Source organism: Talpa europaea, assembly GCF_964194135.1.
Source record: "Talpa europaea genome assembly, chromosome: 7".
Classification (NCBI taxonomy): domain Eukaryota; kingdom Metazoa; phylum Chordata; class Mammalia; order Eulipotyphla; family Talpidae; genus Talpa; species Talpa europaea.
In genome coordinates this window covers 35,554,476-35,579,944 of record NC_140074.1, presented here as the reverse complement: position 1 = coordinate 35,579,944, position 25,469 = coordinate 35,554,476, and the positions used below count along the sequence as shown (strand labels likewise).

Below are 25,469 nucleotides of genomic sequence, written 5' to 3'. Positions count from 1 at the left end.
ACATCAGTGTTTTTACATGAGGAAAAGAAATCCATTTCAAAGATTAGCTGAAAAAAAAATAAATAAAAGATTAGCTGACCCACATTACCAGAAAAAGCCAAAACAAAGTTGTTCACATCATCTTGGGTCATTGTAGTCTGATATTTAGGAAAAATATATACTCTTAACAGAATTTTAACTTCAATTGTTGACTGTATTTGAGCTTTAGAAAATGGTTTTATCTGCAATAAAAATTAAAGTGGCTGTAGATTTGGAAATGATGGCAGGAGCAGAAAGAGAAAGTTCCTTCACAGAGTAGAAGTGTCGAAGAGCCAGGGACAGACTGTTTCCAAAGGCTGACGAACCGTGATCCCAGTTAAAATGGAAAGAAAGAAGGCAGAGACCTCAGAGCAGATATGAGAAGGGGAACAAAGTAGTAGCAAATGGAAGAACATTCATTATGTGAAGAGATAGATGATCACGGGGAGAGCACAGTATATTTTATTTTATTTTCTCCACAGTATATTTTATTAGGAAATAGTTCACACAGATCTATGCCTTTTTGTTCTGGGTTTTATTTTTGTTTTTTGGTTTGCACCCCTCCCTTCCCACCCATCAGATTGCTGACACACTGTATAGGTCTGTCCCCATATGTTCCTTACCAGGATCACTTGAAATTAATTTTCTGGGATCTCACATCGCTACTGAATTGTAATCGCTATTGGTCTCAGATCATGATCATAGAACCACGTCCATCTTTCTCCAAATTATTTTCAGTGTATTCTGCAAAATGCTTAGCATCAGATTAGTCATTCCCAGGTTTCTCTTCCATCACTGTTATACATTAAGAGACAACAGGGTCTGTTTCAGCTTCTGTATCCCCTCAGCTGACACTATCATCAACCCGGAGTCCCATATGTACGATGGTAAAAGTGCTCCCACTTTGTGCCTTATTCCTAATATGCACTTTCATGCCAGGGGCCCTCAATACACTCCCAAGCTTCTCTCTAAGCACCTCTCCTTCACCTCAGGGCACTGCGTTCATGAAGCCCCACTACCAGGCCTGGGATAACTGCACCTGCTCCCTACCTGGTCTGCTCCTCCTCCTCGCTTCCTTCTGGGGCACGAGTCGGCTCATGTCCTACTGTTACTTGAGAACTTCCAGTAGCCTCCCTTGCCTACCTGATGATTTTTAGACTCCTCATCATGGGAGGGAGCCATCCCCAACTGGCCTGACTAACCTGCTCTCCCTTCTTCACACAGTCCACTGAGTTCTCTAGTCTTGGAATACAGCCACGCTGCCTGCCACTCCATGGTTGAGGCTTTTCCCTTCTGCAGGTCTTCCCACTGTCTTCAAGCAGTTTCAGCAGTGGCTCTGAGGAGGGCCTCGAAGGGGCTAGATGGAGACTGTGTCAGAGTCTTCTACAGAGAGAAAAATCTAGATGGGATGAAGGATCTTAGCATGGGTTTTCTTGATTTGCCAAATCTGTAGCGACTTCTCTGTTGCCACACAAAGGGGCACCAGCATAGCGGTTTCAATAACTTTAACTGAAGAGGTTTCTCTAGAGGCCCATGGAGGGCCAAAGACCCCAGGTGGAGGGTTAGTGTCATTTAGCGAAGATCATTAGCTCATCCACCTCTGTTGGAAAAGAATAGACTTCTGGGAAGTAGAGCAGACCATCTAGATGGTGTTCGGAAACCGGGTTGGGCTGTGGTTTGGAGACATATTTGCTGATTGCTATAATACAGTACAGTATCCTATTTAATTTGCACAACTTTCTGAGGTAAGTATTATCTTTTTGTAAATGGTGAACAAGACTGTTAGAGTAAAGCCACTTTCCCAAGATCACATGACTCCCCCCACCCCTGCCACACCCCAGAAAATGCTGCTTCTGGAACAATGGATGGGACGTGTGTCCTGAAGCCCATGCAGAACGTGTGTGGATGGAGAGGGGGCAAGGGTGATGGGCATGTCTGCATTTGGGAGAAGCCAGAAATGTCCCAGAGAGGTTAGGAAACAACCCTCCTCCCCCCATTTTTGAAAATTGGCACTTTTTTTTCCAGAAGGAGGTTCCAAATGTAACCCCAGGTTCACCACAATCCCATGAGGTAGTCAAGGCAGGTAGATGAGGAGACAGGCTTGGAGAGTGAAATGAATTACCCAAGGTCTCCCAGCCTAGGAGGAAGGAGCTGGGCTGGGACAAGGACCCAGGTCTTCTGACTCTAGTGTTCTTTCTACTCTACCACAGGTGTAACGTGGAGAAGGTGCCCAGTAATTCTCAGTTGGAAATAGAAGGAAACAGGTCAGGATCTGTCTTGTATTCCCCTGTCTCTAAATACAGGTATCCTTGGCGCAAGCAACAGACCAATGAATTAAGGGTTGGCCTTTGGAAGCAAATTCCTCCAGATGGTCCCAACTTGGAGTGGGAGCTGGAGGCACGGATATTTTAAAACAACTGTCTTGGCTTTTGAAGTTATTTTGTGCTGTGTTCTAATTTCGGGTGTGTCCATTCTACAAATGCTGTTCTTGCAAAGGTGCCGGAAGCCACCCGCACACCTGCTCAACCTGCATCACTTGGAGCTGGGTTTCTGTTGCTTTGCCCTCCCTTGCAGCTCACCTTCTGTCTTACATCCGAGGCCTCTTTACTTTGTGCTGTCTTGGTTTAGAAGCTTATTGAAGAGCACCTATGGTGCCTGGGTCTCCTGCAGCCCACAAAGAAGCACACACATGCATGTTGTGTCCCGCGTTCTGAGTTCACCGCCACATGTGTGCGTGCAGGTGTGCAGAAGCTTTGCACATGGGCTTGGGTTCAGGGCGTGACTTCTGGGTCCACTTGTCCCGGTTGTAAGCATTCTAATCCAGCTGTTTAATCTTTGTGTGCCTTTGCTTCTGTTAGGAGGAAAGCCAAAATGCTTTTGTCTTCAGGATTATTGTGAGATTGGGATGTCAGTTGACACGGGAGAGATAGATATGTGTGATCCACCAGGGTTAGCCCTTGTTATTAATATATTGAAAATAACACTTATTTCAGTGAGTTGAAATAGCAATGGACCATCTATACCACCCATATGCCACTGTTGTTAGTTGCCCCAATAATATTTTTTTAAAGATTTATTTATGCATACAAGAACTGGGGTACAGGCCGGAGATGTGGGGGGGGGTGAGAGGATTCACCAGAGACAGAGTGGGGAACAGAACAGGTGGATTGATTGAAATACACTGCTGAAAGGAGCAGCGGATGAGACAGGAGTGGTCTGCTGCACCATGTGGGTCACCTCCTTGGCCAGGAATCAAACTTGTGCTGCAGTGACTGCAGATAACATCATAGTGCTGCGTTTTAACCCCTTGCAGCACCAGAGAGGGCCCCCCTGAAGGTCCCCCCTATAATATTCTTTATGGCATTTCTCCCCCAACCAGTGTAGGATTCAACCTAAGCTCAGGAAGATCGGAAGCTCTATTCTGTTTTTCAGAATGATTACCATCACCAAGTTTTGGGATTCACTTATATAAGTGGGGGTGAATTTTACCTTCTCGTATCAGTTTCAGGAGACAAAACTGTTGGTCATGACTGTCAATTTTTGATGTTTCTCATTGGCAGTCAGTAAACTATGATAGATCCTGGAAGCCAGACACACAACCATTAGGGGATGTCCGGAAGTGTGTTGTGTTTTTGATATGATGAGAAAGAACTGAGTCTGAATTTGAATTTCTGGATTGAATCAGTAAATGCTTGACTTTATTAGTTTGGGCAGTTTAAATAATGAGCCAGCTTGAATAAACACTGTTGCCCGCATCTATAGAAAAGAGGTTTTCTGGTCTAAATGGCTTCATGCAGGGGAAATGTGCAGCCCAGTGAACAAGGCTAAGCTTGAACTCCTTTCCCCCCTTCCATCACTTATGTGGCCATGAAAAGTGAATTAATAACCACTATAGTGTGTATTGTAAGCCCCCAATGTTATGCTTGGGCTTTTTTTTTTTAAATTTATGTATACAAGAATTGGGGTGCAGGCCAGAGTTGCAGAGGGTGAGAGGATTCACCGGACACAGAGTGGGGAGCAGAACAGGCAGACTGACTGAAATACACTGCTGAGGGGAGCAGCGGAAGAGGCAGGAGAGGTCTGCTGCACCATGTGGGTTGCTCCCTGGCTGGCTGGGGATTAAACTGGTGCTGCAGAGGCTGCAGATAGCTTCATTGTGCTGTGCTTAGCCCCTTGCACCACCAGGGAGGCTCCATGCTTGGGCTTTTTTTTTTTTTAAAGATATATTTATTTATGCATACAAGAATTAGAGTACAGGCCAGAGTTGTAGGGGGGTGAGAGGATTCACCAGAGACAAAGTAGGAAACAGAACAGGTAGATTGACTGAAATACACTGCTGAGGGGAGCAGGGGGAGAGGCAGGAGAGGTCTGCTGTGCCATGTGGGTAGCTCCTGCCCAGCGAACAAACTCGTGCTGCAGTGGCTGAGGCTAGCTTCATAGATTGCATTTTATTTTTATTTTTTTAAAGATTTATTTATGCATACAAGAGCTGGGGTACAGGCCAGAGATGTGGGGGGGGGGGGTGAGTAGATCCACCAGAGACAGAGTGGGGAACAGCACAGGCAGACTGACTGAAATACACTGCTGAGGGGAGTAGCAGGTGAGTCAGGAGAGGTCTTCACCATGTGGGTAGCTCCCTGGCTGGTCAGGGATGGAATGTGCTGCAGAGGCTGTGGATTGCTTCATAATGTGGTGCTTAACCCCTTGTGCCACCAGGGAGGCCCAAAGATTGCGTTTTAACCCCTTGCATCACCAGGGAGGCCCTATTTGGGCTTTTTGAGGAGACACTGTGTCCATAGGTAGTTAGGACATAGGTAAGTTCATTTTTACTGAGGATACATTTAAACAATCATTTCCAGAGGCAAAGCAAAGGGCTTGCTCAGTGTGCGTCCTCAGGAGTTTGGGGGGTCTGTCTCATCCCTTACTGTCACATGTATTTCCTTCCACTCCACCCCTCACCTGAGTATATGTGTTGAGAGGCTGCATTGTGATGCGATAAATTCTTCACAGCGGGATTTTCATTCTTTTTAAAAATGTTTACTTCATGTGCTCAAAAGCATGGAGCATTTTCTATCTGCCCTTCTCTGTACAAGTATTGAGAAGGTGGGGGGAGGTTAATAAAATGGACGGCCTGAAAGCAGAGTTGGAAAGAGCAATATAAAGGACAATGCAAATGGATAGGATGAATAAAGTGTATGTGTGGGTGGAAAATGAGGTGTGGGGTGAGCCTCAGGCAAGCTTGGCACAGTGGGGTTCCCCCAAGTAGATTACAGGGAGGTGGGGGTTGGGGACAAGGCAGAGGAACCCAGTCCAAGGAATGTAGGCAGCCCTAGGCATATGGAAAAGCAGGATCCCCTCAGACCATGGGTATCTTAGTGTGACTGGGTCACTGGGGCAAGGGAGGAGGGGCAGAGCACAGGAAATGGGGGTGAAGACCAGAGAATAAGTACTCAGGGGTATGATTGACAGGTCTTTGGGGCAGCTGACAGAAGAGGAGAATGTTGAGGTAACTCCTGAGTGTGAGTTAATATGATGCTGTTTATAGAAATGTGGGCAAAGGGAAAGTCGTGAGTGTCTGTGTGTGTGTGGTGTTATGTAGTGTCCTACATAACTCCCTCCCAGGAAATCTGAATTCTTTCCATGGCTATTATCAGCCCTTGATGTTGTGATTATGTTGTTAGTATTGACTGTCCCTCCAGGACCAGCCAAGAACTCTTTTAGAGAAAATTTATTTTTAGCCAACCTTGGCACCAGACATTCGGTATTTCTTTGAATGGGGGAGGGTCACTGTGACTATGGTTTTCAAGTCCAAGCTACCTTTGCGTTTAAGAGCTCTAATTAGATTACAGAGAAATTGCCATGAAATAGCAGTGTGGTCAAGTGGATATACTTTTAGAGAACCTTAATTCTAGTGAAGAGTATTTATTCTCTTTATCATTTACTTTGGGGTCAGCATCAGGGCTGATCATTTATCTTGTGTATTAGCAGCGTGGTGAGGGAAGAGCCTAATGCCATGTTGGGGATGGTGAGTCCCAGAGTGTGGTCCTGAGTGGAATTCCCAGTGCAGTTAGAGGTACTGGGAAGTCTTGCTGTAAAGTAACCTGTTGAGTTTTATTCAACCCAGCATCCCAAACTCATTGGACTAATGAACTCTCTTTCAGTGGACTCTGTTAATAATCCATTAAGCTCATGTTCCATAATGCACACTTTGGACAATGCTGAGAGCTCAGGCATTGCATTTGGTTCAGGAAGAAACAACTTGGGGAAATGTACACTCATACTTTTTGCCCTCATTACAGATATTGATACCTTCAGATGTTAGAATAGGTTCCTTTGAATCCTGCTGACTTGACATGATGCTCAGCCAGTTACACCCACTACAGAAGGGGGTCAGTCCACAAGGAAGTTTAATTTTAATCCACCTGCCTTCAGAGGCACAGAAGGCCACCCCTAGGCTTTAAGCATTACCCTGGCCCAAAAGTCCAGGGTTTCTGTGTCTCAGAGCTCCAGACCAATACCAGAATCAACGATCCCTCTCTGAGGAAGGAGAAAGAGTCCCAGCTGGAAATAACAAAACTAATTTTCTGAAGAACTGATAAAGTTCAAAACCACTCTAACTATTCTGATTCTTAAAAAATGACTTGCTCTGGAAAATGGCAGTTATTTGGGCATATATGTTCTTGTAAATTAGGGGGAAATCTGCCTAATTCCTTTAGGATCACATTTCATGTGTCTGTCTTAAGAATTTACTGAAATGGCCGTTACAGGAGAAAGCATCGACCCACTCCTTTGTCAAAGTGACATATGGGCCTCGCAGCTCAGGTGGGGAGACTTGATTTTTGTTTGTTTACAAAGGCATGGTACCTTTGAGTTTGCTCACAATTCAGTCAAAAGCTCTGAAGTGTTTTCACCATTATGAAGGAGAAGGATCAAAGGAAGGCTATGGAGTGGAAGGGAAGGGTAGGTCAGGAAGTTTTGGAAGGGAGACATTTTTTCCTCCTGTCCAGGTCTGCAGGATGAGGTGATGAAAGCAACTGAAGTGGCTGAGAAAGCAGCAGGCCCTTTTAGGGATGATGTTGGGATAGATGGACAGTGAGAATTTTACACCTACCCCTGCTATTAGAAATGTCAAGTGAGAAAAGACAAGAAACTAGATATCCTGAGTCAATATTGCTTAAAAAGTCCAAATGATCATAAAACTTCTGAAGCATCTTTTCAAAATGTTTTTCACATAAACAAGTAAATAACACTTTCTGAACCTCAGGTCCTAATGAACACCTGATTTGTTGTAAGTTTATGAGAAAATTGTGAAGATAGAAACTTTTTAAAAAAGATTATTTATGCACACAAGAACTGGGGTACAGGCCAGAGGTGCACGGGGTGAGAGGACTCACCAGAGACAGAGTGGGGAACAAATCAGGCAGACTGAAATACACTGCTGAGGGGAGCAGCGGGTGAGTCAGGAGAGGTCTGCTGTGTCATGTGTGTGGCTCCCTGGTAGGCTCGGGATCGAACTGGTGCTGCAGAGGCAGCGGGTAGCTTCACAGTGCTGTGCTTAACCCCTTGCACCACCAGGGAGACCCTAAATAGAAACTTTTTGCAGTAGATTCTAATAGTCACACTATATCACATTAAAATGTTAGAGAATTATTCTGTTCTATTATATTCTATATTTATTGGCTTTATATGATAGATGATGTCAATTGGTGAAATGTGCTCCTTATCCGGATACAAATGAAGGTTGATTGTATGCCTCTTAAATATTTTTTTCTGGGAAAAAATCAGATTAGATTTTTGACTTACAGCATGTTTTTAAAGCAGGTAACCCAATAAATAGTAATATGGTTCCAAATTACATTAGATTGTAAATTTTCATCTTGTTGAATAAGAGTACATTATAACTGACATTTAATTTTGCTCTGGCATAACTCCTTCTGGTCCTTGGTTTATGCCTTCCTAAAAACATAGTTGACACTGTATACAGTATTTGCAATTTTATATCCTGTGTTTATTTTTCCACTGAAAATCAGAACAAGCATTCTTCCATTCTGTTAGGTGCATCATTTAAAGATACATCATTCTATGCGCTTAGCATCCCAGTTGTTAAACATTTTGACTGCTCTAAATTATTTAGTTAAGTAATACTGTGTTGAGCATCTTGATATCCGTATTTATCCATATTTCAGCCTAGAATAGATTACCAAAAGCAAAACTGAGCATCAGAGTATGATTGTATTCAAAACTCTCGATGAAACCTTGCTGCTTTTCTTATTGAACAGAGTAGCCCTTTAATGTCTTAACATTGGGTCATTTACCGCACACTGATCTGATGTAATCTTGTCTTGATAACTCAGGCTCATTATGTATCCATAATCCTTAAACATGACCCTTGGGTGATTTTTTAAACAGCTACCACTTCCACTACCAAAAGCAAATCGACCCCCATCCCATTCTGGTGTTTGCTATTACCTCGTACATGATTCAGGAGGTGGGGAAGTCAGATTTCCAAAGGTGTTTGGAATTATTGTCAATCAATACTCAGTAAGATTCAGATGAGAGAAACCCTAGTGAATACTGAGTGTTTCAGGGGCTTGTGATACCTGCTACCTGTCTGGCTGAGGATTTTGGGGGACTTCTGGATAAAGGGAGTATTGCTGTGGTCTGTGTGCATCATTAAATATTATGCATCAAATGTCACAGAAACCTGACCCTGAAAGCAACAATATGTTCTCAGTCACTGCCCTCCAAATGTTGACTCACTTTTCAAAGTTTACCCAGCTGCTTCCCTGCATTTGATTCTTGTAGGACTATCATGACTGTTCTGTAAAGTTCTTCCAACTCTAAGTGTATATTCTAAATCATGGCATCATATTCTTAAGGAAGGAAGATAGCCAGCCACATGTTTACTGTCTATTACATAAGAGAACACCTATGTAACTTTTGTTAAGATTTTCTTCTAAAGTATCCCCCAGGAATTCTTGTTAGCAGATCAGCTTGGGCAGGTGAAAAGAATAATCATAGAGCAGCCACAAAAATAAAACCCAAACAGAAATCAAACTTCTCACCCATCTTTTTTTTTTTTTTAAGATTTATTTATTTATACAAGCACACTGGGTATAGTCAGAAGCGTGGGATGGTGAGAGGATTCACCAGAGTCAGAGCGGGAAACAGAACAGGCAGACCGACGAAATACACTGCTGAGGGGAGCAGCGGGCGAGACAAGAGGGGTCTGTGGCGCCATGTGGGACCCTCGCCAATGGCTGGGGATTGAACGGGTGCTGCAGAGGCTGCGGGCAGCTTCGCAGCCCAGCGCTCAACCGCTGCACCACCAGGGGAGGCCCAGCACCCATCTTATAACATCTCCTTAATTTGGGCTTGGAAAAATTAATAGCCAGCCCCTTAAAGGAGTAGATTGCAGTCTTACATTCTTCCAACTTTACCTAAAATATCAGTAAAATTAAAGCTGGTATTTATGTAAATTTTATAATTATGCATAAATATTTTAGAGTCATGGTAGTAGAGAAGTGAGATTATTGCCATTTAGTTTGTGGATGTACTACAAAATTGGAACCCAGGTGAAGCATAGCAAAGGAAATCTTAATTGTGTGTGTATGTGTATACATGTGTACATACATACATACAGGTGGCTATATGCAATACATACAGGGTTTGCAAACTATCATTTATACAGGAGGCACATAACTGTGGAACATCTCACCTGATGGCACATCGTAGTCATGTGTCCCTATGCCCGCTCACTTCTGTTGATAAGAACTGTGCTTGCCTGCCAGCTTCTGTAAACTCTCAAGTACTGTGGGCTCCTTTAATTGGTATTTTAGGTCATACTCCTCTCCCACCCACCCTTTGTCTTACCAAAGCTCACGATTTGTTCTGTGATCACTGTGTGAAATGAATCTGAAATCACAGTCCATCAGTGGAATCCTTTTTTTGGAGGAGGGTGAGTATCACTTTTGTCAGGGGAAGCAGAACACTTGAAGTTAGCAATTTATAGTTAAGCCTTAAATTGTGTAAAATGACATAATGGAAAATAACTTGGGAATAGGATAAGTATTTCAATGGAAACAGAACCCCTTCTGCAAACCATTGTACAATTAATCCATTGTTCTGTGCTTTAAAAAAAAAAAAAAAAAACTTTCCAGCAGTGAAAAAGAAAAATCTGAAAAGGTATATTAAAGCCTTTGCTCAGCTTAAGTTTCAGAAAGAAATGCCAAGAATTCAAAACTATCAGACAGCTTTACTTCCATTTTTTTCTTATTTACTTTTTATCACCTTTAGTTTAGGAGCAAAGTAAGCCACTGTAGTGCTCCATTAGCAAGTGGTCTATAGGTCCTGTCAAAGCTAGATTCCACCAGGACCTGTCTATGCTGGCGTCAGGGCCATGGCCTCTGCGAGGAAAGTGATTTATGTATGTGAGTGCATGTACAGCCCTCCCACCTTGTGGGGAGGAGAGGGGGAAAAACATACATAGAAGTATTAAGTTCTGAGCAGTGAGGTTGTAGGCATTAGTTTAATATTTAGAAAGATTTCTTCCATTTTTATGGAGAATGGGTTCTTGATCCTGGACAGATAATGAAGTGTTTGATGAGAGGAACAGTGTAGAGACCTGCCAGCCATGGAAGGAATGTGAGGTGGGTCAGGCCTGGAGGCTTGGAATTAGTGAGAACTGAGGGATTGAGCATGATGCTTGAGTTAGGGGAGCTACACAGGAGAGAGGCTCCCCTGACCAGAGACAGGTCAGCAGTACAAACTCCATTTGCAGGGAGTGAAGTGAGGCAGCTTTAAAAGAGGTTTGACTGGTGATGGACCCACCACAGCCATATGAAGGCTTTCTTAGAAGCTTCTGGGCCTCCCTTTTGCCTGTGTGCTCAGCTCTTAGGAGGGAGTTGGAAGGGAAGTGGATATTAAAGTGAGTGGGCCTTTATTTTTGAATCCAAGAAGTTTTTCTCATTTTATAGCATTGGCCCTGAGTCCAGAACATTCAGCTCTCTCCTTTATGAGCACAGTCAGCTCTGGACTTGTCTCCTTTTAGGGTCTAGGATTTCTACCTGAGGACAAGAGACATCAAACCGAGATTGTTGAGCCATTTTGCCCCTTAGTGTTTTCTCATTGTTGGTGCAAACTGCTTACTACTCATTTCACCAGTAGCACCTTTGGAATGGAGTATGTCCATCACAGGTGTACAAAGCAAAGTTGTACTTGTAATCCATCAATAGAAAAATGACACCATCTGTTGGTAATGCAGAAAATGACACCATGAAGATGTCACTGAGGGTCAGGTATGAGATCCAAGATTACAAAGAGCTCTAACTTTTGGATTAAGTTATAAAGAAGTCACTAGTAGAAATAGAAAAATATAAATTCCTCTCCCTGCATTTCAGATATTCCTTTTCAAACAAAATGTATGTATTAATCTCATTATGGTGGAAGAAGAGACCAAAAATTGTGGCTTTTTATTGAAAGGGATGTAAATAATACTTTTTGTCTATGCAATGTGGTATAATAATTGGAGGTAAAAGTGCATTTCCCAACCTGGAAAAGGGGGGGTAGGATTCGTTGTAAGTGTAAGAAGATACCTTGGGTCTTGCCACAATAATCTCGAAATCCAGTGTACTAAACTGCCATCATCTTAAACCTCTTGTGGTCACCCCTGATTTAGTATTCATGACACCCATTTATGCATTAAATAATAAAACAAGGCAGCAACCCAGGATAACAGAAAAACTCGCCCATTCCTTTGACAGGATTTTCGGTTAATTTATGCAGGCCCCTTTGCACTTCAGCATTTTCCTCACTGGTTGCTAGGCAACCGTTTGAGTTACTGCGCATGCCTTTTTTATGATAACTGTCATTATGATTATTTTTTAATTATACAACTGGGACTGTGGATTAAAACAGCATATTGTCACTCATTCTTTGCTGCTGCTTCTAGCATTCTCGCACACTCCTAGGATCTCTTCTGAAATTTACATGGCATGGATTTATGGGTATTTTTTTATATTTCTGGCTTCACAAAGGAATTGGAGATGGCATCATAAGAAAAGCAAGATTTCCTTGTGTGTGTGTGTGAGAGAGAGAGAGAAATGACTATACAATGCCTCACGAGCTATTAGTGATCTGGGGAGGCCAAATCAGGTCTTAGGATATGGAATTCAAAATCACTAATACCTTTGTCCCTTTAATCTTGTCTGCTTCTAATATTAAGTGATTTAAAGGCTTATGTTTTATTACCTGCTTTTTAAAATTACAAAATGCTAAGCATTTGTTGCTATTAAATCTCCTTTCAAATAAGGCTACTGTAAATTTGGGGGAGAGCAAAGCCTCCTTTCTCTCCCCCGCCCCCCCACCCAAGCATGAGGCATGCACACTTGATAAATGTTTGTTCTTTTCTGCCCAAATTGCTCCACATACACAGAAGTGCAGTTAGGCAAGACGAAGGGGTTGCACCGGCAAATAATAATAAAGGTATGTGTGGTTCACAGTATATAAACTGCTCTGAAAGGAATAAGAGCAGAAAGATAGACAGTCACTAGGTGCAGACAAAAGCATTTCACTTGAGTTTTCAGAGTACAGTCTAACATATTTTCTAAATAGAAAATGAGTCTGAAGACAAAGGAGTATGGAAATAGTCTATATTTTTTTTATCAACTCTATTATTCATTTAGAAGAACTTTTGGTCGAATAGGGTATTTTAAATATTTCTGTCAAAATGAAAGATATTCGCTCTGGAAGAGAAACTCAAAGTGGACTTCCCATGTCATGTGTGACAGAATCGGGGACCTAATGGTATTTTAATGTGATTATGAAGTCAGCACAAGGGGCATTAATCTCCCGTATAGTTGGGGGATTTTCCTTCATTTAAAGAGCCCCACGTCTGTGTGCATGCAATGTAATTTTCTTTTTTTGACAATTTCTGAAATAAAACCTTTCCTCAAAAGTACATGATCAGTTACACTTTTGTTTCCCCCACTCTGCAGTTCAGGGCGACAGCTCAGTGAAGTCTTCATTCAATTACCTTCAAGGAAAGAATTACCAGAATATTATGAATTAATTAGGAAGCCGGTGGATTTCAAAAAAATAAAGGTAGCTACTTTGTTTACAAACTTGATTGTTTTCAGTGGATAAGTGAGCTTAAATTCACTGAAATGTTTAGAATTATGACTTAGCAGTGCTACCCGCCCCGGGACGCTCACCAAAAAGCAGGCTGTGTTGTTTAAGCATTGTACTGTGAGCTTTTATTATATTTGCACTGCATTTAAGACTTTTCCTTCTTCCCCTCACAAGAATAATATTAGTGGGAGGGTGGTCTCTGTGGATGGCGCCCTCTGGAGTTGTGCATCCCAGCAGGACTGTGTGCTATGAAGACAAAGGGAAAATCAGGCTTTGTTAGCCAAGTAATGATTGATGCATTTTTTTCTCTCCCTCTTTCCTCGATTTTATCCCAAATTTCCCTAGGAAAGAATTCGTAATCATAAGTACCGGAGCCTGGGTGACCTGGAGAAAGATGTCATGCTTCTCTGTCATAATGCACAGACATTCAACTTGGAGGGATCCCAGGTCTGTCTTCTGTTGTCTGAAAAATTTTTAACCTTAGGAGTACTTATGTTCTTTAAAGCATTTCATTTTCTTCATGCTAATACCCTAGCAGAAGAAAAAGGAAAAAAAACAAAAGCCTATATTCCTCGCTACCTGTGTAAGTAAATTGAGACTTTGGCACTTTCAAATTAGTGCCAGATTCTTTGTACCATAGCTATGCTAGCTCCTACTCAAGCTTCCCTGAAAGGCTCGGTTTATAACTAGAAGAGGAATTCATGTAAATCACTTAATGTACTGCTTAAAGGTGAAGAATGCTTGAAGGGTAAGGGAGCTGTTTTGGCTTTCATAGAGATTGTACATTTGATTGTATTTACCTTCCTTTTTCTGATTGTAATCTAGTATCAGGAGTTGAAGCCACTGATTTAAAACAAAACTATAGATATAGGAAAAAATTACCATGGCCTGTAATTGCTTTTTAAAAAATCCTTTTTATCAGCCAACTGCAATTCTCTTTACTTCCCTTCCCCATGGTTAGCAAGTCTAAGTGTATGTAAGTGACATTGACATTATTAAAATATGGGGAGAGAGCATTTTCACTTAATTATACCTCAATTCCACTCACCTTTTATCAGAACTCCTTTTTTTTCTTTTACCTCTGGCCTCGAGCTCTCATACTCATGACAAAGAAAGAGGGAGAAGGCAGTGTTACACTCCCAGCCCTTCTGAAGCCACTGTCAAATTGCTTCAGCCTCTTTCCTATTTACCTTTATGTCAATTTCATTCACTAAATTGAAAAACAAGGGAAACCTTAGACACACACAACACATCTCTAGGTTAATGTCAGTGAGCAGTACTGCTATCTTGACTAAAACAGTAGGTTGCTTTTTTTTTTATATAAGATTTATACATACAAAGAGCTGGGGTACAGGCCAGAGATGCGGGGATGTGGGGGGGTGAGAGCACTCTCACAGAGTAGGGAACAGAATAGGCAGATTTCTGAAATACACAGCTGAGGGGAGCAGCAGGTGAGACAGGAGAGGTCTGTTGGGTCATGTGTGTTGCTCCCTGGTGGTCCAGGGATCGAACTTGTGCTGCAGAGGCTGCGGATTGCTTCATAGTGCAGTGCTTAACCCCTTGCACCACCAGGGAGGCCCTTAAAACAGTAGTTTTTGAAAGCAAGTCTTCTGTGTGTAAGACACTCATGAAAGTTAAGATGAAAACCTGTCCAAAGAGTACTACAAGAATCCACGAAGGAGTCGTTTGTAAGTGACCATTTATAGTCTCTGGATAGAATGTTGGGTTCTTTAACCTGCTGTGGTGACAGTAACTCGCCCAGACCTTTTCCAACCCACGATGTCCCTTCTGTCTTCACTTCCTGACTCACTTGAAATGAGATAATACATGGTCTCTCGACAGCCTTCCCTTCCAGTCCACCCTGGATCTTTCCTTAGATCCAATAAAGGGGAGTAAAGAGAATTGCTAATAAAAGTTTACCTTTCTCTAACAGCTTTTTCAGTCCATCTTTGGCCCACCAAGACTTGAGGCTCCCTGTACACTATTCAATCCTAGTGTGAATTTATTCTCTCAGTAGGCTGCTTCCTAAAGATTTTTCCCTATCCTGGCTCTTTAGCTTCATCTCCTGCTGCTCCTCAGCCTAAACAATTTGTGGTCCAATCAGACCGGTCCTACACATTCCGCTTTCCCAGACATGCTTGGAGTGGGAAGAAATAACACAGAGACTGTGCCCTTTGAGTAGTCCCAAGAGAGTAACCTCTTTTTCATTCTCCCTTCCCCACCTTTCTCACTTAATCGACTCTCCTAAAGACCCTCCCCTTTTTCACCCGATGGAATCCTCACCTTTAATATCCAGCTCAATTCTGATGCCACAAGCAGATGCTACCCCAATGACCCCTTCCGGTGTTCTCTCCCCATCCCATATTCTCCTTCTCCACTGTGGTGCTTGTACTCACCCCCAGTTGTCTAGTTACTTTCTTGAGTGTGCGACTTACCTTGAAGATAAAGGAACACCCTCCTAGAGAGCAAGAACCACCTTCTCTCTCCTTTAATTTCTATTTGTGGTAAAATGTATAAAAGTTAATCACCTTAACCTTAACCATTTTAAATGTACACGTCAGTAGTGTCAAGTAACAGATATCCAGAAGTCTTTCATCTTATAAAATGGATACTCTGTACCCATTAAACAACTCCCATTTCCTCCTAGTCCTGATAAACACTGTTCTTTCCCTATAATTTTAATTACTGTAGATACCACATGTAAGTGAATCACACAGTATTTGTTTTAGTTTGACTGACTTAGCATAATATACTTAAGGTTCATCCATGCTATAATATGTGACTGGTTTTCTTTCCTCTTTAAGGCTGACTAATACGCCATTGTGCATATGTACCCACTTTGCTTACCATCAGTTGATGGCCATTTGCATTGTTCCCGCTTCTTGGTTATTGTCAGTAACCTCGTTCTAAACATAAGCGTGCAAATACCTTCTTCAGATCCTCCTTTTGATTCTTTTGGCTATATACCCAGATGTGGGATTGCTGCAGCTTATGGTACTGTGTTAATTGTTTGAGGAAAAGGACTATTTCTGAACTTCGTCTCTCTCAGTATCTATGCAGCACTGTACTCAGGTGTGTGCATACACTGAAAACAAAGTATTGGTTGGCTGAGTATTAGCCAGTACTGATAAACTCATTAACAAATAGCTTCTGTTTTGTTATAGGAATTACATTGTGAAAAAGGTTGCTTTACCATAGTATCACGAAAGTATTTGATAGAGCAGTTCAAATAAAAAATGTCGGTGTAGGGTACTATTTGATCAAAAAATGAGACTGTCTTATGGAGATCCTTTCCCAGGTGTGCATACACATACATGCAGATTTTGAAATTATTTCAACTGCCAGTTAACTTCTTCCTATATGGATATGTGTCTATATTTGGCTTTGCCATTTTCCTACTAGGTTTCCCTGTAGGCACAAAAGCTAACATTGATGTTTCTACTCAAATTCATGTAAAATTAAGCCAAAGTGTTACATGAAAAAGAGACGAGCATGCTGCAATCATGGCTCATGGGCCTTCAGCTTGCCATTCTTAACAGATGCCACTTTGTCCCATCAGATCTATGAAGACTCCATTGTCTTACAGTCAGTGTTTAAGAGTGCTCGGCAGAAAATTGCCAAAGAGGAAGAGAGTGAGGATGAAAGCAATGAAGAGGAGGAGGAGGAAGAGGAGGAGGAGTCGGAGTCAGAGGGTAAGCTCAGGCCTGTGGGGCCTCCACTTCTTTGCCCTTTGCCACCTGCATAGGTATTTCCATAGATGCTAATACAACAGACACTAGAGTCGGGAGTTCCTGGTCTGCCATGTCCTTGCTGGTAGACCTGGGAGGTGGGCTTGCCCCCCCCCAGCACATGGTGTTTCCCCCTTGGTGGAAACAACCCCCCCCCATGGGGAAACATTTAGAAAGTATGACCTGGGCTCATTGCAAAACTCACTGAAAGTCACCTTTGAAAGTTAGTGCAGTACCCATTCTCTGCCGCCACTGCTATCAATACCACCTATCTGTTTTTGGTTTTCATTTAATTGAGGTTTTACTAGTTTACAGAATTGTGTAGGGTTCAGGTTTCTCACCTCATCTATATCCCACCATCTCTCCACGAAATGTCCATTTCCATCTATCACCAACCAATCGATCCCTCTACCTGATCCACCACCCTATCCCCTCTGGTAACTATCATTCTTTTGTCAGATCTAAGGCTTTGGTTTTTTTGCTTTATTTTGCACACAAGTAAGTGAAATGATGTATTTATCTTTCTCCTTCTGACTTATTTCACTTAGCATAACACTACATGGTCCATCCATGTTATTATCACATATGACAAGATCTCATCTTGTTTCAGAGCTGAGTATATCCTGTAGGTCAGCCCACTTAATCTGTTCTTTATTTTTTGTTGTTTTTAAACATTTTTTTCAGTGTAGGATTTCTCTCCTTTGGTGTGGTCACCAGTGGTTTCCCACCCCCAAAGTGTGTTACCTGTTCTCTAGCACAGTGGTTCTCTAACCTGGAGGGACCAATAGAGCCCTGATTACTGGGCCCCACCCCCTGAGTTTGCTTCAGTAGGTCCAGGTAGTGATTGTGTGAATCTGTAAGAAGTTCACAGGGGATACAAGTTCCCTCCTGGGCCAGGATGTCACTTTGAAACTCAGTGCTTTAGAAAATAATTGTCAACTGAATTGGAACCATGGCCTATTTTATCCATCATTAATCAGATACTGATTCTATTTAAAAGGTTGATGTTCTTTTAATGCAAAAAACCCATGACAAGTTTTTTAAAATACTGCATTAGAATATCCTTTATCTTGTTTTCTGAGTTTGGGTGCCCTCTTAAAATTCTATATACCCAATGCAAATAGCTCTTGTATCTTAACCAGACTCCTGGCCCTGATTAATAACCCTATATTTCAAAGGTTAAGACTCCTCAAAAGTCTAAAATTTCCTATGTGTTTTCACCTCATACATCCTCTCAAATTAATAAATCCCAGTAGTATGTGGTCTGCTATATAAAACTGTAACTATGCTTTTATAATTCATTATATTTGTTCCTAATTACATTCTTAGTACAATTTATACAAATTTGCCTTTCTAAAAAAAAAGTTTCTAAGCATTACCTAATACACGTTTAACACTTTTTGAAATACAGAAAAAAATCTGGAAACCAAATTCTCAAAGTATAAGGCACTGCTTTGTAGAGTGATTTTCTATTGCAAACATTTTCCCATAGCAATGAGTGTTTTCCTAGAGCAATAACTTATTAATATTTATTAATGAATATGCCAAAGTGTATTGATCTCGCTCTAAATAATAGTGTCCTAAATATTCTTACACATAAATATATGCTGACGGTCTTATGGGGATTTCCTTTGTACATAACATTTTTTTCTCTAGTCACCTTTAAGATTTTTCCCCTTGTCTTCAGTTTTTGACATTTGAATTATAGAGCTTATTGGTGTTGATCACCTAGGGCGGTGGGGAAGGGGGTCCTCTTATTTGGAACTCTCCAACCTTTCTAAATACTGGTGTCTGTTTCCTTCCTTCGGCACCTGTCTTTCTCCTCTGCTGGGACCCCTATATGAGAATGCTGTCCTCTCAATCCCTGGAGCTGTCCTCAGTTCTTTCATTTCTGTTTCTTCCTTCTGCTTCTTATCTGTTGAGCCCCCTAGTGTGTTTTCTAGCACTGTGACTTCTCTTTGGTATTTTCTTATATTTCTCTCTCTGTTCATCCTGTCTCCTCAAGTGCAGTGATCATCTTAATGACCATCACTTTGAGCTCTCTGGAGGGTTACTTTTCTTTCTACCACCATTAGCCTAACTGTCCAAGGCAGCCTTCCCAGTGAGAGGTTTGGAGGGCCATCACTGACACAGAACGCCCAATAACTGTAAAACATACCTTTGCGTATGTTTACATTCTAGTTATGTTTGTGAGGATGCATTTTCATACCTTCCCATGATTTCATACATTTCCATTAATAGGTAGACCTTTTCATTCCCAATCTCTTCATTTTCTAAATTACTCCAACCAAAACAATAGACTCCCAACAGCTCGATAAATAGACAGTTGGATACAATAGGCAGAAGCCTTGACCAGGAATACAATTTTACATAACGGGACGTGCAGCCTTTGCCCCATTGGGGCTGGGGGCAAGACATACACCACAATGCTTCAGATCAAAGCAACTCAGAATTCAACCCTTTTTTGTTAGCCTACACTTGCATGGAGGATTTTTTGTAAATGACATGTAGATCCCGCCATGTCACAAAAAAGTCAAAGATCCTTTTAGAACTATGATTTCCTCCATGACTACACCTATTTCTAGGTACCTTAAGACCTACCAAACATGCTGTTCTAGCAAAACTGGTTTGAATTAGAGACTTACAAACTTCATTTTGAATCCTAAAAATGATATTCTGTGGTCACGTATCCCAGAATGATGTACCCTGGGCCAGATTTTCTTTGTAACTTGGGATATGCTTCTGTCTGTGGTACAGCATATTGAAACTCTTCCATGTGTCCTTGTTTCTACCCTCCCAACAGCCCTGTGGAGCAGAAATGGGTACCATCCTTTTGAAGGATGATAATTAATAAGGATGATCTTCTCCACATATACATGTTGGAAGAATTTGGGAGAGGTATGGTGGATGTATCAACTAATAGGTTTGTAGCAGCTTTGTACTGGCAAAAAGCTGGTCAAATCAAATGTCCCTATGACAGTACCAGTGTTAAAAAGAATGAGGCAGGTATCTGAGTTGAACAGAGGAATGTCCCACGTATGTGTTTAAGATGTATGAATCTGGGATGATAAAGTGTAGGTGTGTTTGAATTATTCTCTCCATAGAGAATATTATGGAATCTAAGAATATAGACAGAATCATATATATATAAACACCTATACACAGGTGTGAATGTGCTGCTCTTTTTTTTCTTTCTGGTGATTAGGTTATCTCCACTATTTTTTAAAAAATAGTTAAGATTGAAGAAAAATTGAGGAAAAATTTTCATTTTATCATTTTGCATTTTTCAGTATTAAGAATATTGTTCAGCTATTTTGAATTTTTTGTTCAAGATGATTGGAATTATCTACACAGTAAAATTAGCCCTTTTAACCCTTTACACTGATACTTCTTAACCTAAAATTTCAATTAAGTACATGCCAACAGCCCTCCTTATCCTGTTTAAGCAGATTCCTGTGCAGCTATTAGGAGGCAGGAAAAGGACCCTCACCCTCAAACTGAGAGATGTGTGCAGGTGAGCTGTTAACTAGACTGGACAACAGACAGGCATAAATCAAGAACGTTCTGGGCATTCCTGGACATGTATTTTATCTGCAGGTCGAAAATGTTTCTCCTACCTGGAAAGAGATTTCCCTGTGATTCCTCATTGCTCTCTCTCTTTTATTTGGTTCTTGCAGCAAAATCTGTTAAAGTAAAAATCAAGCTCAATAAAAAAGATGAGAAAGGCCGGGACAAAGGAAAAGGCAAGAAAAGGCCAAATCGAGGAAAAGCCAAACCTGTCGTGAGTGACTTCGACAGTGATGAAGAGCAGGATGAAAACGTAAGTGGAGCTGGTTGTGAGTGCAGCACAGGCACCCCTCTCCACTCACCCCTCTACCTGTGCCCCTTCGCGCCTCTGCAGTCTCATTTCTGGGTAATAAAGTGGAAAGATTTGATGAGATTTCATTACGGAGGAATGTGAACAGAGCTGCATGATTTATAACAAAGAATCCAGGGCTTTGTTTATTGCTTTTAAAAGGGTTTAAAGATGAAAAGCTCCTCAATCAAGTGTTCTCCATGGGCACTTGTTCTTTTATGCCCATCACAGCACCTAGACTACAGCAGTATATGAGAGGAGCTGCTGATTACATGGAAGAATGAGGAAAGTGTTAGGATTGCAGGGTTTTTAGTTGGAGGTGTTACTTAAAAGTTCATCTGGGTTTTTCTATGCCACCTTAAGTACCTAGAGGTGTTATTTTTAATATTTTAAAAAATCAGGGAGCTTTATTGAGCCAAACCCTGTAGTAAGTACCTTCCCATATGGCACCATATTTAATGTTTTTATTAGCAGCATGAAATGTCACTGCCAGTGTATTACAGAACTCAGTGCTTGGGTTATAGCTGTGTTTTGCTATAGGTAAGTAAATAGATGAACTTCTGAGACCTTGCTTTTGATGCCCCCCCCCCCCCCCCGCCTCATGTCATACACTTCCCACCCTATGCTTCTTTCTCTGGAAACATGATTTAACATTTTACTATGCATGCTAGTTTGATTTTCCTACAACACATTTCCATTTTGGCTTGATGAAAGAAATTCAGAATTCTTATTCTAGTCTACCCAGCCTTAACCCTTGACATGAGCATTTTCAAGAACATTTAAACTGCTGGGCTTTGAGGGGAAAAAAGAACAAGGTGGTGTGCAAAGAAATGCTGGTGGGGAAAAGAAGAGATTTCATGTATTCAAATTTCAATTATAGAACATACAGGATCTAAAATTATTAAAATGGCTTACTAAGACTCTTTAGCTGAAAATACTTACAATTCTTTAACAAAGTTTTTAAAGTAGCTTGAAGTAAAATGTATTTCATTGGGAAAGCATAAGTGTCTATTTTCTTATTTCCAGAATAGAATAGTAAAGAGAATTATAAAAATATAAAATACTATATTCTCTAGAAGACTACCAGTGAGTAGACATCAAAGCCATGGTACTTCTATCTCCCATGAATTTTCTAAAATGTAATGATAAAAATAGAAGTTATTAGCCGCAAATTTTTCATACCAAAATGAAAGAGAAAAAAACGCTAGCAGAGAGGGTGTTTATTGCTTTGGGATTTCCACACAGACTGTTGATGTTTCGTTACTTTTTTTAATCTTCCTACAGAATGAAGAAACTTGGAGGGTCAACTGTTTCTAAGCTTTCATTTCTACATTGCCTCTTGATGGTTTATTATACCTTCATTTTCCAGCCTGTAATTTTGTATTTTTACTTTTAGGAACAGTCAGAAGCAAGTGGAACTGATGATGAGTGATCAGTATGGACCTTTTTTCCTTGGTAGAACTGAATTCCTCCCTTCCCTCTCACCTACCCAGTGAGTTCACTTGTGACATGGGCCCTGGGTTGTTTCTATATCATCATCATCATCTATAAATTAGCTTTAGGATAGTGCCAGACAACATATGATATCATGGTGTAAAAAAAACGCACACACACACAAATATTTGTAACATATTGTGACCAAATGGGCCTCAAAGATTCAAAGATTAAAACAAAAAAGCTTTTGATGGAAAATATGTGGGCGGATAGTATATTTCTAAGGGTGGGTCTAATTTGGTAATGGTTTGATTGTGCCTGGTTTTATCACCTGTTCAGATGAGAAGATTTTTGTCTTTTGTAGCACTGATAACCAGGAGAAGCCATTAAAAGCCACTGGTTATTTTATTTTTCATCAGGCAATTTTCAAGGTTTTTATTTGTTCGGTATTGTTTGTTTTTTACACTGTGGTACATATAAGCAACTTTGATAGGTGATAAATGTACAGTAGTTAGACTTCACCTGCATATACATTTTTCCATTTTATGCTCTGATCTGAAAAAAAATGCTTTTTAAATTGTATAAGATTTATGTCTACTGTAAACATTGCTTAATTTTTTTGCTCTTGATTTAAAATTTTTGTTGGAAACGCTATTGAATATTGCAATCTATATAGTGTACTGGATGGCTTCTTTTGTCAACCTGATCTCTCCTATGTTACCAATGTGTATCGTCTCCTCCCTAAAGTGTACTTAATCTTTGCTTTCTTTGCACAATGTCTTTGGTTGCCAGTCATAAGCCTGAGGCAAATAAAATTCCAGTAATTTCCAAGAATGTGGTGTTGGTGCTTTCCTAATAAAGAGACAATTTAGCTGAACAAAAGTTGCCTCTTTTTTTTTTTCCTTTCTGAGTTCAAGGGGAGTGGAGCCCTGGTGTCTTGTGCTACAGAACATGCAGCAGGAAAAAAGGCAAAGACGGCCTCCTGGAATGAGCCAGGTGTGTGGCATGGAGAGATACTACCATGGACCAACACACCCTAAGCTCCTGGTCAGTCTTTTTTAGTGGCTTAAATTCTATTTATGAGCCAAAAAGCCAACATGGTTATATAGATGTGTTAATGTAATAAATCCATATTAATGATTGTTTCATTTTGAGAGATTCAAAATTGCACAATTGAAAGACCTGTGAACACCATTTACCCTCCCACTAAAACTCAAAAAAAGTGGCGGGAGGTGGGGGCCGGACAATAGATGGTTAACTAAGCCATCATGACTGCTCGCTCCTAAATACTTCAGGACAAATCTCATAATAGATATACCTTTTGGTAACCACAAGCCTACAGGTATAACAACAGGAATAGCTCCCTAGTATCTCATATACAGTCCATACTTACATGTCCCCAGAGACCTCAGTAATATATATATATATATATATATACACACACACACACACATATATGGTCAATTATCTATGACAAAGAATACAATATATAATGGGAAAAGGATGGTGTCTACGATAAGTGGTGCTGGGGAAACTGGATACTACCTTACATATACACTACAAAAATTAAAATGGATTTTTGAATGTAAGACCTAAAACCATAACATCTAGAAGGTAATATAGGTGGTAAGCTATTTGACATTGGCCTGGGCACTGAATCCTTGAAAATGTCTTCCAAAGCGAAGACAACAAAAGCAAAAATAAATGTTACTACATTAAACTAAAAAGCTTTGCACAGAAAACAAAACCTACCGAAACAGAAAAAAATACTTGTTCTTATCTAATAAGGTTATAATGCAGAAAAAGAACTATGTAAACATTCCAAAGACGACACACAAATGGCCAACAGACATGAAAAGTTGCTCAACATCACTAATCAGAAATGGAAATCAAAACCACAATTGTTACAAAGGCTATCATCAAAAAGACAAGAAATAAGGAGTGATGAGAAAAAAAAACAGGTCCTTGTGCCCTGTTGGTGGCAATGTAAACTGGTGCAACTACTATGTATAGCAGTAGTTTTTGGAGGTGCCTCAAAAAATTAAAAATAAACCCTACCGTATGATCCAGTAGTTCCATTTGCAGGTGTTTGAAAACAATACTATGTTCTTTACAGCATCATTCACAAAAAATTATGGAAACTAAGTGTCCAATGAAGGAATGGGTAAAGGTGATATAGAGTGTGTACACACACACATTTTGGCATACTACCCAGTCATAAAAAAATATATTGCTATTTGGGCACATGGATGGATATAGCAGGAATACTACTAAGTGAAATAAGGCAAACAAATATAACATCCTATGTCAATTATTCAAAAGGAAACCAAAGGAAAAAAATTCAAAGGCAGCTAGTCAAAGTGTGGTTAGCGTCAGTTCATTAGTTGGTTTAATTCTTTTCACTGTCAATAGTTTACAAGGAACTGGATAAGGAAGCTAAGAGTATCAGATAATATATTGACGGGATCCCTTAATGGAATTATGTTTCCTAATTACAAGAACGGGGTGAAGAAAGCATAGTTTTTGTTCCTCTCACAAATAAGGATAATGTGAATGACATTGGACAGCTGTGACCACTCCACCAAAGCTAAATTTGGAAGTGAGAGTGTTTGGTTCCAAAGTCTACATTCCGTACGGATTTCCTAGCTTCCCCGTGAGTGACACCAGGACCTGATTTAATTGATCAGCCCCAGGCACCCATTTTCCCTGCACGTGCTGACACAAGTGGGCTTAGAAACAAATATTGCTTCAGTTTTTTCTGGTTCAGTGACTGGGAGTGGAGTTTGAGATCTCAAAATGAGAAAACTGAGATCCAGTTTTCTTAACAGGGTTCTTTGCTGTCCTGACTCTTCCTTTTCTGTACAAAGCACTCCCAGGGACCAAGACCTTTTATGCCCCAGTGCAGCAGGACCCCTAAAGGCTTCTAACTGCAAGCTAACTTGGACACTACTACTATCCTGCAGGTGATTCTGATGCATGCTCAAGCTGGAAAACCACTGTTTAAGTCTATCAGAGTCTTAATTTATATTTCATTCCTGATGAACAATATGAAGCCATGTTGATCCCAATCTTGATAAAAATCACTGGTACAAACATCTGCAACCACCACAGAGGTGCCATTCTGATAAAATCTGCGTAGTTGGGAATAATCGAAAGGTTGAATATTTTTCTTTCTCTCTAACTCAACTTTTCTGTTATATGTTACCAGGAAGCAATCTTCACCTGTACTTGGCTTGAACCTCATTTAGATTGATGAGGTGTAATACCTGGGAAAAATACTTTTGGTTTTCCTAGCTTAAAGTACA

The 25,469-nt window shown here is 40.7% G+C and overlaps 1 protein-coding gene across 5 annotated transcripts in view; it reads left to right on the top strand.

Moving 5' to 3' along the window:
• Nucleotides 1–22,162, top strand: part of SMARCA2 (SWI/SNF related BAF chromatin remodeling complex subunit ATPase 2) — a gene marked incomplete at both ends in the record, with an annotated part of 161,983 nt that extends 139,821 nt beyond the window's left edge. For 4 of the 5 annotated variants that reach the window (XM_084239029.1, XM_084239028.1, XM_084239026.1 and 1 more), the window contains 5 exons: nt 13,014–13,119; nt 13,492–13,593; nt 16,706–16,838; nt 20,552–20,694; nt 22,127–22,162. In XM_084239029.1, coding sequence (XP_084095155.1) covers nt 13,014–13,119; nt 13,492–13,593; nt 16,706–16,838; nt 20,552–20,694; nt 22,127–22,162 — 520 coding nt within the window. Of the gene's footprint in view, nt 1–2,228; nt 2,283–13,013; nt 13,120–13,491; nt 13,594–16,705; nt 16,839–20,551; nt 20,695–22,126 lie in introns of all 5 variants that reach the window. The other variant, XM_084239027.1, reaches the window with a different exon arrangement.
• Nucleotides 22,163–25,469: the final 3,307 nt, after the last annotated feature.